Here is a 16027-nt window from a genome sequence, read left to right as displayed (position 1 = left end):
AATTCACTTAAATTTTTTGGTAGCTTATCTTCACTATCTAAAGTAGAAGCAAGTCCCTCCTTGACTAACATGACTCTCATTTTCATTTTCCATAAACCATAATCATTATTCATTTGAACTTTTCTACCTCATACTAAGACATGGCCAAAAAATTCTAATGGAAGAGCCTAATAACTTATAGATTAAAGAAAACCACAAAATATTGATTTTGGAAAACCCTATTAGCTATTGGTTTGAAAACTCCTCAAATTCTAAGCCCTAGAGAAGTCATAGATTGAAAAGCTCAAATTTCTAAACCCTAGAATTGTAGATTTAGAAACCCCAATCTTTTAAATCCTAAATCCTAGCTTTGATTCTAATTGATGAAGTTTTGGGTTTACAAAATTATTCTAGCTTGTGTGTTAATAATAACATAAATGAAATTCAAGATTTACAAAAGAAAATTAAGTAAACAAAAAACCAGAATCAAGATCACAAGAATTTATAGTTGTTCAAAAATCAATAGATTGTCTACGTCTACTGTGAAGGGTAGAAAAAAAGTTCACTATAATTGATGAAAAACTTAAAAAGTTTTAGCATATTTCTTTGCAATCAAGCTGCAAAACTCTCCCTCTGATAATCCTTTTTTTCTTCACCTCTCCATATTCAACTCCCACCAAAACGAATAATATATAAAGCAAAAACAAGGCATGAATAACATAATACACACATTCAATTTTCTCTCACAAGTTTGTTAGAATCCAGCCTCAGTAGATTCTAAAAAGTCATTAAGTTTGAAATTAAATATAACATAAACAATTTTATATAAGATTTTAAGAACTATTAGCTCCTTTATTAACTAAAACTGTTTACACTTGCTGGTAACAAGCTTATTGAGCCAGATTTAATAAAGTTACGCATGCATAAACAGATCATCATCAGCTAAGTTGCCAATCTCAGGTTCGTCAAATTCAAATAGTTGTTTCATGCTTAGAGGCCATGTAACATTTGGGTTTCCACTCCAGAACAGCTTTTCCAGTTGAGAGTAGGCATGTTCAGTAGGATGGTAACCATCCCAAAACAGGTAGTCATTAGGATTAGTGCATAAATAATATTCCCCAATTCCACAATTGATTCCATGATATAACCCACTGCCACAACACGCTTTGTATCCTTCTTTGAAACCTTCAAAACAGTTCATTGCTTAATTCAATGGCTTAATATATGCACTACAAAAAAAAAAAAAACTGGGATAAGTGAGAGGAAAATAACAAATAAATAAATATACAGTAGTTATAAGTGTTGTTTTCACGGTTTTATCAACCAATTATTTATACTCTCGTTAAAAATAAATAAATTTATTATTTTAACAAAGAGAAAATGGTCATTAAAAATTTATTTTCTATCGGTAAAAAATTTTAACAATGGAAAAATTCCCTTCATCACCTGTCAATATAACTTTTACCATTAAAAATATTCTTGTAGTTAATATTTTTAACAATAAGCTACAACGATAGGTAATGATAAGATTTTTTCCGTTATTAAAACGATAAAAAATAAACTTTTAACTATCATTATTTCATTTATTAAAATCGCATAGTTATTTAATTTTATCGAAAATATAAATAATTGGTCATTAACATTATGAAAATAATACTTATAACAGTTAAATATTTATCTATTCGTTATTTTTCTCCCATTAATACTATTTTTTTTTTTGAGTGATGTAAGCATAATTAATTACTCTAGAGCCTATCAAAAGAAATATAAAATACAAAATTATGGTCAAAACCTACCATACTTGGAGAAATTCTTGATTCTATCGAGAAGGGAATTGTAGTAATCAAAAATCAAATACTTGAATCCTGATAACTGACTCTCTAGCTTCCTGCAAACATTAGATAAAGCATTGTTGTGCAATGTTGCTAATGCTAACGTTTCTTCTAAGCACTGAATGCCGCTGAGATTATAATCTTGTCGAACTTCTGGCAAGCAACCCAGGGGTCCAATGTTTTGAAAAGCAAATCTCCTTCCTCCTACTTTGTATATTTCCTAAGGCCAAAAGATTGATAAAGATATATAAAAAACAAAAGCCCAACAACTTTTTGTATTGGTGACTGTAAAGAGAGAGTTTTACCTTGATGACATTCGTTATGTTTCCGATAACCCAATTTACGTATTCCAACTTCATTGATTCTGTAGCATTTGGGTAATCAACTTTGAACCATGCATAATCAACACCTCCAATGCTAAAGAGGTAAACCGCATTTGTTAGCAATTTCTTCGCCTCTGCATTTCCTAATTGTTGCGTCAATGTATTGACCACATTCATGAACAAGCTTAGCTGTCTTTCAAGGTTGAGCTGCAAAAAATTTGAAGCAGAGTAAAGAAAGTAATAGAGGAAAGACTTTTTCTTATTATACTCCTGTATTAAATCCCATTTCAAACTTATTATTTCAGTTTATCCTTTGGGTTTTCATTTGAAATCATAAATGAAGATCTTGTGATAAATGTTTAATATATTAACAATATGCAGTATTTGTATTTAAAACTTGAATCACCACACGATATTAGGATATGGAGGACGGTGCATGCACATTAAATAACTCACATACTTTGGACAGAAGTGACATATAATTGGACAGAAAAAGGGTGTAAAAAACTTTTGCACCCGCGGAATGAAAATTTAATAAGTTATTTTTTATTTTTAAAAAGGCTTACTACTATGACCCATTACAGTCTGACAAGATCCACACAACCCCTGAACCTAGTATAACCCGTTACAGTGGTAGATTGTGTCCAACCCGACCCCATATCATGTCCACACCAACCTTAATAATAAACAAAAGCGAAATTTATTTATTTAATTTTCTTAAAAATTAAAATATAATCAATTTTTAAATATTTTTGGAGTGAAATAGAGGTTATTGATGTTTCTTCATAGACCTTAATAATAATAAGCAGCAAAACTAAATATCATAGAATTATTATTAGTTATATGTCACTTTTCATTTGTTAGCAATTGATCCGTGTTGATAAAATGTATCGTATCATATGATATATTTACTGTATCATATTAATTCGATAGACTTCATGATACAGATTGTTTTTTCTTTTGTATCATAAGATACGTATTGTGTATTATAAAATATTTATACTATATTTTGAAGAGTTATTATAGAAGCTTTTGACTGCGTATCACCAAAGAAATTAATAATTTTTTCAGAAATGTTAAAAGAAAAATAGATCGGAGGAATTCATAAATTCTAGTTTAGTTTTCTCTCTGATTATGTTTTTTCTTAGTTATAAATTAAGATTTTGTATTTAAAACTTGAATTACCACATGATATTAGGATCGCATACCCAGGAAGCATTACTATCAACAAGAACAGAAGCTCCACCACTTGCGAAGTTGGCTCCATGAATGAATTGCTGTTTTCCAGGTTCCAAGTATGGTTTCCACACACTCAAGTTTACATGCATGGCTGCACCAAGCACCTCCAAAATGTCACTGATTTAATGGTATTGACATGATGACGAAGAATTAAGTTTAAAAATAATTATTTATAAATTAGCTTACCAATGAAATCAGAAATAAGGCGGCCATCGCTAAATCTTCCGGTAGGATACTTGAAGAAAGTCTCACCGTATGGAGGAAAATTTGCCTTGAAATCAATGCTCATATTGAGGAAGTCATTATTTCCTGGATCATACAACGAGTCTCCAAACACAAACACTGCACGCTGTTTTGTAGACTCTTTCTTAGAGCTGCTTGATGAGATGACGACATTAACACTTGCCAAAAACAGCGATACACAAAAGACAAATCCTAGACTTTGCATAGCTGAAATGAATACAGGTATCCTCATTTCTCTATTTTTGTACTTGGCCTCTGTGTTTAAGCATCTTACTTCATATACAACAAATGGGCTCACTGGCAATCATTAAATTCATATGAACTGTTGCACGAGGGAACCGGAGATGATAAACATATGGCTGCAGTGTGAAGGAGATGGCACATTATCTTTAGTGCTTAACTTTGTCCTACCCAAAGATGCAATGTGAAGGGGATGGCACATGATATTTAGTGATTAACATTTGCCCATCCAAAGTTTGGCATAAAAACATTTTCCCACCTATTGAGTATATAAATTATTTTTTTCCACCCAAAACTTGGTTTTATTAACCTAAAATTAATTGTAAAAGGGCATAATGGTCATTTTGATTTCATATAATTTGAAAAAGAAATTAAAATGAAATAAAAATTAGCCATAGGAGACAAGAAGGGAAGACGGCGGTTGTGGAGGAAAAGAGATGGAGAGGGATAATGAACTCTACGACCACAAATTAAAATTATATCTATAATACTATTTACAAAATTAGTAATTGTGGCGTCGGGCTATAACTATGGAGGAAGGGAGAAGGAGAAGGGGAATGAGATGTAGAGGAGAAAGAGGGGAGACAAACTCTTTAACTTCATCAACTTTTTGTGATTATACTTTGTCATTAGTTTTATCGAGATTAAGGTGTACTCTTCAAATTTAAGAATGTCGTTTTCTTTGTGTTTGTTGGGTGTATAGGAGGCTAGAGAGTTTAGAGAGGTTATGAGTGGTATTATTAAAAGAGTTTAGATCTTGGATAGTCTATTTTTTGGATTTGTATATGATTTTAGATGTCGGTGTTAAGGATAAATGGCAATTTCCCATGAGTGAAATAGTTATGGTTACAATAATAATTAAACTTTCTGGTTTTATATTAGAACTCTATTTTGTTAATAGACTTGAACCTTGGGTGGAAAGTGTGATTTACGGATTCAAGGGATGGGAAAATGCTGTTAGACTAAACTTGGTCGTGTTGGCCAACAAAGTGGAAAGGTTCAAGATAAGGACCAGCCGGCTTAATTGAAAATTAAGCTAATAATTTTTGTGTCTTTTATTAGTCGTGATGAGGTCGGTTGATGTGCAGGTGCCATCTTCTAAAGCAGGAAAATATCTAACATCCATAATTTAATACAATCTATTAACTTCTTGAATTTCAAAATGCATTAGTCAACCAAAATATAATAATAATAAATATTTCTTTCCTAAGAAGGAAAACTAAAGTCATCAAAACAAATCATTCCATTTTAATGGTATCTATAAAATAATCGGGTAATATTATATGTCAAAATTTATATATAAATAATAATATATTATTTATATAATTAAATAATTAAAAATAATATAATATAAATTATATTATAATATATTATTATTTATGAATAAAAATTATATATATAGTTTTATTAAAAGTGATTATAATAATCTAACAATTTTTTCAAAAAAAATTTGCTTGAATTAAACTATCCTTTGGTGATTGAATTAATCACACTAAAAAAATAAAATTTTAAATTTAATGATTAATTCGATAATTGTTACATTAAATAAATTAAAGATATAATCTTAATATATTATCTATAAAACTTAAACTCTTATTCCCGTGTTTGGTATCCCGTCTTGGTCACTTAGCTTTCCTTTTGAGCATATGATAGCTTTCCATGACCCATCATATTTCTTGAATCAATGAATGGATGACATGTGGAATACGTTGCGTGACTTGAGAATATGGGTTTATCGGCCAACATGACCAAGTTGACAATCATCCAAAATGTTGGTGTAGTAGCAAGTATTACTTACTATTCAATGCAACTGATAACCAAACAAACATAGGATTGTTAGGTTTGACGTTAATTATTCTCTGAGAGTTTTTTTTTTTAAAAATTCAATTAAATCTCTTTATAAATAAATTATTCAAATTCAATTAATAAATATATTATCAATTTTATGAAATTCTTTAGTAAATGTAAACCATATCGGTCCAGCCAGCTTGGGGCCATGGTTCGTAAAATTATGGATTGTACCAAGCTCACTAGCCATATAGGCCCTGTCAAGAGCTTGGGACAAGATTGTGAGTTGGCCTGACACAATTTATGAATAAATAATAAATAATTGAAAACTGAAAATTGGAAAAATATATAATATGACGGACTATTTAAATCCTTACTCCGAAATGTTTTCGGAAAATTAATTTGAAAAGTGATTATACAATTAGTTGATGGTTGTGCGGGAATATGAACCAACAAAAAAAAAAAAATACCAGATCAAGGAGACTTAAGAGCAAATATTCATAAAGGCATAATATATAAATAAATAATAATATTATATATATCAATTTTGAATATATAAATAAATATATATTTAATATATATTATTATATGATTAGATGATTTCAAATTAAAAATAAAATAGCATCTAATTATAAAATATCATATATAAATATGTATAAATTTATATATTCAAAATATATATGTATAGTATTATTCTTAAATAAAATACGGAGAATTTTTTAAATGGTTGGGGTGGCCAAAAAAATTAATAGCCAACGTACATTGTTTCGCCATTGAATTTATGGAAGGAGAATACAATTTCAGTGATAAAAACTGAACAATCAAAATGTGTATAGCTATTGCACGTCATTTTTTTATATTCCCTGGGCATATTGGTATATTTAATGGTAGGGTTACTTTTGAGATTAAATTAAGAATGTGGCGATTGCCATAATAGCACTTCGACTATTATTACTAATAGTCAGAATATTAATTTCTTAATAATAGAAAATATTTATTATTTGACTTACTAATGAAATATTAAAATTATTTGTATAAATAACAATGAAATATTATTATATGTTTGAGTGTTGTTCTATCTTTAATTTTTAACAATTTCAGTGATAACATTACTCTTGAAAAAATTATGATCAAAGAAGTCTTTGTATCATATTTTGAGAATTATAAAAGATTGATTGTTATGTTGTATGTTATATTATTGCTTAATCACTATTTACTAGTTACAATATGAAATCATATTCACGAGTTAATTTTGGAGAGAACTTTTAACCGTATAACAATTATCCTGTATTTGGGAATATGAATAGCATTTTAAAAAAATAAAAAAAAATTTCTTCCACATAGGTAGATGTCCAGTGGATGGTCATAATTCTACAATTGACTAGACAATTGCAGGCATGAAGTATTTTAGAAGGTTTCAAGCAAGTCATTTCAAAAGTCATTATGTTTTGTGCTTTGACGCATATTTGAGTGCTACTTTGAATATTCTAGAAATTTTCTCACTATATCCCAAAATGCTTATAAAAGATTTATCATGTCTTTACACAAGTCATAAAATTATCTTTAATTGTTCTTGAAACCTTAATCCTTTCAATATGTGATTTCTTCGTTTACCTATGTTAAGGTAACATCTTTTGTCATTGTTGTACTATTCATAAGTTGTTTCCCCCTTTCGGCGACTCTGTCTCCATAGACTTTTTAATGATCTCTCAAACTCTCTTTTGCTCTAAAAAGGTATGAAAAGCAAATAACCCATTTAGTCTCCACTTTACCTCTTTTTATTTTGGCCATATAACAACACCCACAGTCGTGCAGTCTCTTTGCATGGTCGTACATACGATCCCATGACAAAATCACATTTCATGAATTGTTATCATTGGAAATGTGCTTATCCAAAATTTAAATGTCATGTACAACCGTTCATCTCCTTATGTGTGGGTGTTCACAATAACTGGCTGACATTGTTCATCTATATTAAGTGTATACGTGTGCACCACCTCCATGCACGATCATACATCCTTCAATACTTAAACAACTTTATGTACCATGCTCAAAATGACCATTTTACTTTTTACTGCTCATACACGAGAGTGCACTCTTGATGTACTCACTGTAAAAGGTATGGTATACATAACCATTATACATAATGTATTACCAAATTACCCTCAAAGTGTATTTATAGGTGTGAAGTGGATTGTCAAAAAGGCACCCAAAGGTGGTCCTTATCCCAGTGTGTGCATAAAACATTTCGTTGACCACATAAGAAACCATTAGTATAATTTTCCTTTCCTTACATACAATTCATAAGTAAACTACTTGATTGACACCCTCAACTGTGAATGCCCTTATAAAGGCATATGCATGAAACATCTCATAAACATCACACGACAACCCTCATGCTTTCACATTGGGTTTGTGAGCCAGAGATCACACAATAGTACTCCAAACCCATACCATAGAGTACATAATATTGACCCCATTGTGCTAAAGGTTACACAATAGTAGCACAGAATGCAAAGACCATACAATCGTGACACGGAATCCTTTGTTGACAAGATCACACACATGGCATTTACTCACTTGCCTTATATCACACATTAAGGGCTCTAAATTTCTCGTAATAAGGATCACACAACATTGGTATGTTTTCTAATCCTTTTGAGTCAAAGATCACATGACATCGACTCACTCCTCATAATTTTACACCACATTGCACACAATTGGTAACTCATCTTAGCTTATTTCAATCCACCTAGTTACAATTTTTCACTTCTTTAAACTTGAATATGAACTTTTTAAGATATATGCCTTCATCCAAACACTCAAGCATCCTTTATCATTATTTCATATTAAATTTATTCATATAAGGCTATACTCGTTCAATCCCCACTAATTGCATACAACTTAGGTTATTTTTGTAAATTTAGTCATATGAATAGGCGTGAATGATCAATGCATGATCATTCACTACTTTAATGACGTGCACGACTGTCATTATCCTAGCTATGACCATGTGTCCTTACACGTTATCACAACCATGCACCTCATGCATGATCATTGTTCATTATTGTCTACCATGCATGTGAACAACTATAACTTCTTCATGAATGATTGTTCACCATTGTCTAAAATTCTAATTTTCACATTTATGGCTCTCATCTCTACACCTTTTTGAACCAAATTTAATTCTTTATGCCTTAGGTAACATTCAATATGCAACATTACTCATTTGCATGTTCTAACATGCATCAATAAATTCACAAATTAGTATAACTCATTTTATACACAATTTCAACTGCCATTGACACATTATAGCATAACAATGTTATTTTCATACCCATATCATCATATTTATCAAATCAGAATTCAAGTTAGGATCATGTAGATTTATAACATTCTCAAATCAGTTCATAACATGTCTTAGTCCATTATGACACAATTTGAGAACTTATCGAACTTTTGACAATAGTGTAATAGTTTTTGTGTGGCTAAGAAACTTTGACAAACAAGTCTTATTTAATGACCTCATTCCTTTTTTGAGGACACTCTAGTTTTTGGATTTCAAGTCTTTTAACTCTCGACAGACTCTTCCTTTCTCTTGAATGTTTAGTGTTTTGGAAGTATAAGGAATTTTTATAAAATATGCATGAAACCTTTTCAACGAAATATGTTTGCTTTAAATAATTTTCAAACAAAGCTACCAAGAACAAGCATGCATTCTTTATGCATTATCAAAGCAATTCCAACCATCTAGGGTTATGCTCCTCAACCTTTAGAGACATGATTTATCTAAAACCATTCGTAACATTCCACCCTAAAAGTCCTATTTCTGAGGGTAAAGTGTTATTAAATTTATGTCATGCATGTTGAACAGTATCAAAGTATATAAGATAAGCCAAAGCCAACAGGCACCAATCTTTAAAAATTTGAATAATCTTAATTAGTATTATTAACTAAAATAATAAAGTATTCAAGTAAAGTCAAATTAATATCCCAAACATTATACTAAAATCCAAATCATAAGATCATCAATGTGTCTTAATAAATCCATAACATCCATCAAATTGTATCATAATTATGAAACAACCTAAGCTGGGGAAGGAAGAGGAATCAGATTCTAACATAGCAAAAGATTTAGTATCTTTTCAAGAAGATTCATTGATAGTTGATGATAAGAAAGTAGAAAAAGCGTCTAAAGTACCTAAGAGTGTTGTCAATAAAAGTTTATCTGAAAGCAATTATGTAGGATCAAAAGTGAGATCTAATCCATATGCATATAAATAAAAAAACCAAAGCATCATAAAATACTGCAAAGAAATCCATTAAATCGATAAAGGTGCTTCTAAGGTTACTACCAAAGATTCTTCTGATAAAAATTCTAATAAAATCAGTTTTGGTAAAAACAAGGGCTGGGTTTAGAATTATAAGCCCAAACAATAATTTTGTTAAATAAAAGTTGGGTTCCTAACACACAATTGCTAAAAATACTATGTCTCGGCTTGTTTTGGTTGCCAAGTCTTGTGGTATTGATGTGTCAAGGTACATGAATTGTCTTGTTTAGTGTTTGAGTTTTAATATGTTGTCATTTTGGTGCACAAACAATAATAATCTTCTTTTTGTATGTCAAGGTTAAACTTTTGGTTGTTAAACACCATTGTGCTTAGGGAGATCATTTCTTAGGTATTTGGCATTTCATGTCACTCAGTCTTAGTTACAATGTTAGTTGAGTCAAATGGGTTAGGCCAAGCCAGCCCATTCAAACAAAACTTTTAAAAAAAATTTAATTAAAAATTTAAACACATTATTTTTCAATTATTAAAACTGAGGATAATATCCTAAATATTTTATTTATAATCTTTTCACTTATGGTAAAGGAATACTGTGGTTATATAATGAAAAATATTATAAGTTTATAACATAGTACAAATAAATTAATTTACATAGGTCAAAGGACTATTTCCTACCAAAACTATGTTGAATTCTCAAAGTTCCCCGATTTAACTTTGAAAATACCATTTACCCACCCATGACCGGTTAAATTTAATGGAACCTTAACCCCTGAAAATTTAATCTCATTTCCCCCCCTAAAAGTTTAAAACCTAACATTTTATCCCTTAAGCCAAGTTTGAAAAGATCACATTTCCCCCCTTAGGGTTTAGTTTCAAAACTTGGGAGAAGGACTATTTCCCACCCAACTTTTGATGCGTTTTCAAGATGCCACCCACGCCAGATGAAAATCCAGTTTTTCCACCCATGACTAAACTGTCGTCCATTTTTTCAGTTAGGAACAGGGGCAAAATCATTATTTACTATTTAAAACATTAAAACTTTAAAATTTTACCGTTTCCCCCTTTAGGTTTCAAAAAGTAAATAACCCATCCTCAAAGTTTGAAAACTTTAATTTCACCCCCTAAGGTTTTGCTTCCTTCTCCGGCCACCACCGACGGCCGCTGCAATCGATCGATGGGAGATCTCTGACTACAAAGGACGACGAAGGACGACCCTTCGTCGTCCAAATCTGGACGACGAAGCGTCGTCCAGATCTGGAAGAACAGACGAAGGACGACGAAGAGTCGTCCTTCGTCGTCTGGGTGGTGCGACGAAGAGATCTCTGTCTCTTCGTCGCATTGTGCGACGAAGAGATCTCCGTCTCTTCGTCGCACCGTGCACCAGGAGAAGGAGATCTACGTCTCTTCCTTCTTCGGCCACCACCGTCGTCGCACCAAGAGAATGAGGAGGCAGGTGACTACGTCGGAGATGACGTCGGGAGATGAAGTTGAAGAATGGGGGTGAAACTGCTAGTTTTGAAAGTTATGGGACGCGACTGTTTTTTTGAAAAATTTGGAAACCCTAGGTTTGGGGGTGAAAATGTTAGTTTTCAAAGTTTAAAAACTTTAGGTAAGGTGAAATGTTAGTTTCTAAAACCTAAGGGGGGTGAAGGAAAACCTCACATCAATTTTGGGATGAATTTTGCAAAGGGGTATTTTTGTCATTTCATCTAATAAGGGTAAAATGGATATTTTACCCTTATGCAAACAGAAACCATCCAAATTAACAGCTCATGGGTGGGAAAACTGGATTTTCATCTTGCGTGTGTGGCATTTTGAGAACGCATCAAAAGTTGGGTGGGAAATAGTCCTTCTCCCTTCAAAACTTGTTTACTTTATTCAATGCCATCGTTGGTTGTCTCTCCCTCTTGAAGGTTTCCCTTCCTCTGACGGCCTGCCTTAACTCCACTCTAACCTATCTGGTATAGAGAGACGTCATTTGGGAAGAGAAATCATCTTCCCAGACGATGAAGACAAGATCAATCGATCTCGTCTTTATCGTCTGGGAAGACAATTTCTCTTCTCATATGACATCTCTCAATGTCGAATAGGTTAGCATGGAGTTGAGGTGGGCCATCGAAGGAAGGAAAATTGTCAAGAGGGAGAGAAGACCAACAATGGCACTGGAGAAACTGAATGAGTTTTGAAACTAAACCTTAGAGGGGGAAATGTGATCTTTTCAAACTTGGCTTAGGGGATAAAATGTTAGGTTTTAAACTTGGTTTAGGGGAGAAAAGTTAGTTTTTTAAATTTTTGGAGGGAAATGAAATCATATTTAAGTTTATTTTTAATATTAAATATAAAATAACGATTTTACCCTTAAAATTAACAGATTTAAACAGTCATGGGTGGGTAAATGAGATTTTCAATTTTAACAGAGAAAACTTTGAGAATTCAACATAGTTTAGGTGGGAAATAGTCATTTGGCCATTTATATATTGTATAATTACAAACATAAATAAAATATATATACCATACTATTTATCTACTCGTCCTCAACATCCAAATTTCTAAATTCTTCAAAAATATCTTCTATCACTCGATTCTATAATTTCTGAATCAATTTTGACCTAATCATTTATACATATTATCGTCTCGATCATATTTGGGTATAAATTAGATCACCTATCATCCAATATGCATCTACCTGCACTTAAAGTTGATTCTGATGCTACAATTGACACCGGAGGTGTTAGTAAATCTTGGGTTGTGGCAGCAAGCACAGGAAAAGTTTCTGCCTTGTTTTTCTACCATGTCAAAACATCTAGTTTTTCAACATTATATCTTTGAACAATTTCTGGATAATAGTTAATATTAATATAATTATAAAATTAACCATAACTTATACTTTGACTAATAGACTGCTTACCTTTGCAAAAAGAAATCATATGCATGACTTTTTTTTGCTTGAACTACCGGAACTTACTTCTGATACAGAACTTTGTCCAGTCCTTCCATATTTTTGTTCATAAATACTATACATTATTTTGACATTATCAAAAGTAGTTGAAAAAATAGAATTATTAATTTTATATTTTTCAAAAATATTTGCTAATACACAATAAATTTTAAGACCATCATACGAATATTCTAAATTTCTAATTGCAATAATTTTTTTGTATAACTGTCAATCATAATTAATATAATGGACAGTTGCATACAGGTACCCTATATCTTAATTTGTAACAATCCATAAATCAGAAGTTATTGAAATAACACCACTAAAATTATTTAATTAATACTTCAATTGCTTTTAATTTCATTAATTCATAATTTCTCATGATGTCTGACCAAAGAGTTGATTTAAGAATTCTTTTAAATATAAGTTGAACATTATTTTGCATCATCCATTCTAAAATTTCATCTTGTGCATAACTAAAAGGTTGATCAGAAGCAACTACATACCTAGTCATATAGTCTCGCATCTTTATTTGATCATACATGAAAGTTGACATTTCTCCCATATGTTAGGAATCGCTCGGACCTCTTATTGAACTGGCGTTTGGGCCACCAAATTGTGATTAGGTGAATGCAACTTGTTCTTGTCCTCTGAGCTCTATGCCATGGTTATCGCTCGGACCTCAATCTTCTAAACTGTAAATCCTAGCTTTGATACTAAATCATGCATTTTAGAGTTTGCAAAATTATTCTAGTTTGTGTGTTAATGAAAACATCAATGAAATTAAAGAGTTATAGAAAAAAATTAACTAGATAAGAAACCAGAATAAAAAACACATAATGATTTTTAATGGTTTAAAAATCAATAGATTGTCTACGTCCACTATGAAGGGTAGGAAAATAGTTCACTATAATTGGAGAAAAACTTACAAAGTCTCAGCATATTTAATTGCAACGAAGCTCTTTCTCAATCTCGGAAAACTCTTCCTCTGATAATCTTTTTTCTCTTCACCTCTCCAAATACAACTCACACTAGAGCCAACAATATATACAACAAGAACATGGCATGAATAACATAATACACACATTTAATTTTCTCTCACATATTTATTAGAATACAACCTCAGTAGATTGTCTGTGCCCTTTATCTCCATCATCCAACCAATTGCTCTTTCATTAGTGCTAAACAAATAAAGAGGAAGGAGACAAATGCCACTTAAAACATATGTTAGGTTTTTTATTTAGTAGTCAATGGTTGAGTGGAAAAGTTTGTCTCCATGTGCGATAGTGTTAAAATGTCATCGCAAAATGGTGTGTAGAGGAGTTAATGAAATGGTGCATGAAAGAGTTATTTTATTATAAAAATTAAAAGGAAATAGATGAATAAGAGAAGGGGAAGATTATTTGACGAGAGATCATTTCATTGTTTTAAAAGGTGTTGGGTAATGAAACAACAATTGAATGACAATAAAGGCTTATATGTTCGTCTCTTGCTAATTTTTCTTCGTTTGTCATGATATCGAAGCCATCTTATTAGTGTCAATGGTTAGCTATTCATCAAATTTTCAAAATACTCCTAAGAAAGTAAGAGATCCTGGTGTAGCTTTTTGTCATTGTCTGTCAGTGCTGAGTGATTTTTCAATGTCAACTTTTCAAGTGATTAATCCAAAGCTTATAGAAGATACATTGCAGGTATTGGCGTGCACAAGTATTTTGTACTATTAGAGCTTTAGAACTTGATGAGCAACTTATTGGTGTTATTGAATATCCTTCTCCGTTTGTCATTATTGAAAATGATGCTTATGGTAATATAGTTAAGAAACAAAATACTAATTACTATAGATGGAAGAAACTTGACAAATTATTGATGAGTTGGTTAGTTGTGTCTGTTTATGAAAGTATGTTCAATCATGTTTCTAGATGTAGTTCTACACATGAAATTTGAGTAACATTGGAGAATTTTTTTATTGTTGAATCAAAGTTGAAAGTGTTGAGTCTAAAAAATATGCTTCAAATTTTGAAAAAAAGAGGCATGACGATACATGAATGCTTCAGAAAATTGAAAGATGTGACGGATGCATTAATAGCTAATAGTCAAAATCTAATAAAAGGAGAACTGATTAATTTGCATACTATTTGGTATTGAACCTGAGTTTGATCCAGCTGTGGTGTATATAACTTCTAAGCTTGATGTATGTGCTAATGGTGTAAGTTGAGAGATACAAAGGTATGAACAGAGTTTATCCAAACATTTTGCATATAGTTTTAATATACATAGTGGATCAATTAATATAACTAATAGGATTGGAGGAAAAGAGTTTGATAATAGAGATTAGAAGAATAAAAAAATGAGCAGTGAGTCTGAAGTTGAGAATGAAAAATTTGTAATACAGCCAGATGAGAGGTTGAGGCAAAGATTGTTTTAATAGGCTTAAAATGATATGTCAAGTGTGTGGAAAGAGTGGTCGTATAACCTTGCATTGCTACCATAGGTTTGACTTAACCTATGTAGGGAATGTTAGTAATTCAGGAGGGTACAAAGGAAGTAATTTTTAGTCCTAATTTAATGGAAATGAGAATAATATAGAAGCCAATGTTGGGAGAGTAGGTCACTTTGGAGGACAAAGTGTGGCAAGACAGTCTGGTTTTCTTTTTGGCATTAGACCAAATAATGGACAATTGATGAATCCAGTGGTGAATAAATCTTAATCACAATGGCTTAAAGTTGTCAAGAAATCAGATGCAAGTGTACTACATGAAGGAAGTGGAAGTAAAGTAACTAAAGGCTTTCTTGCCACTCCAACAACAGTGGTTGATCCTACATGGTATATAGATTCCAAGGCCACAAACCATGTCATTTCAAACTCAACACAACTGGATATTAAGGTGGGGTACGAAGGTAGATAACAACTTCTGGTTGGAAATTAAGAATGCCTTAGTATTTTCCATATAGGTTCTTCCTTCCTCTTAACCAATTTAGCTGACAAATGTCTACATTTAAAGAATATCTTATGTGTGCCCAATATAAAAATAATTTGTTGAGTATTTCTAAACTAACGATAGATAATACTATTGTAGTTGAGTGTAACTCTGACTTTTGTCTTGTCAAGGATAAAGAAATTAGGGTTGTGCTCCTCAAAGGAAATGTGAAAGATGA

At 31.5% G+C, this 16027-nt stretch overlaps 1 protein-coding gene across 4 annotated transcripts in view; it reads right to left on the bottom strand.

The window, feature by feature from the left end:
* Nucleotides 1–690: 690 nt before the first annotated feature.
* Nucleotides 691–16027, bottom strand: part of LOC123197379 (GDSL lipase-like) — a 35008-nt gene continuing 19671 nt past the window's right edge. The window contains exons 1-5 of one of the 4 annotated variants that reach the window (XM_044611644.1): nucleotides 3560–4029; nucleotides 3343–3476; nucleotides 2117–2341; nucleotides 1776–2031; nucleotides 691–1164 (exon numbers count right to left, since the gene is read on the bottom strand). In XM_044611644.1, the coding sequence (XP_044467579.1) occupies nucleotides 893–1164; nucleotides 1776–2031; nucleotides 2117–2341; nucleotides 3343–3476; nucleotides 3560–3848 (1176 nt within the window). In that variant the 5' untranslated portion in view covers nucleotides 3849–4029 and the 3' untranslated portion in view covers nucleotides 691–892. Of the gene's footprint in view, nucleotides 1165–1775; nucleotides 2032–2116; nucleotides 2342–3342; nucleotides 3477–3559; nucleotides 4030–16027 lie in introns of those variants that run through there. The other 3 variants (XM_044611645.1, XM_044611646.1, XM_044611647.1) reach the window with 3 other exon arrangements.

The sequence above is a fragment of the Mangifera indica genome, chromosome 15 (assembly GCF_011075055.1).
Source record: "Mangifera indica cultivar Alphonso chromosome 15, CATAS_Mindica_2.1, whole genome shotgun sequence".
NCBI lineage: Eukaryota > Viridiplantae > Streptophyta > Magnoliopsida > Sapindales > Anacardiaceae > Mangifera > Mangifera indica.
The sequence above is the reverse complement of the archived record's forward strand: the minus strand, read 5'-3'. Positions and strand labels throughout refer to the sequence as shown.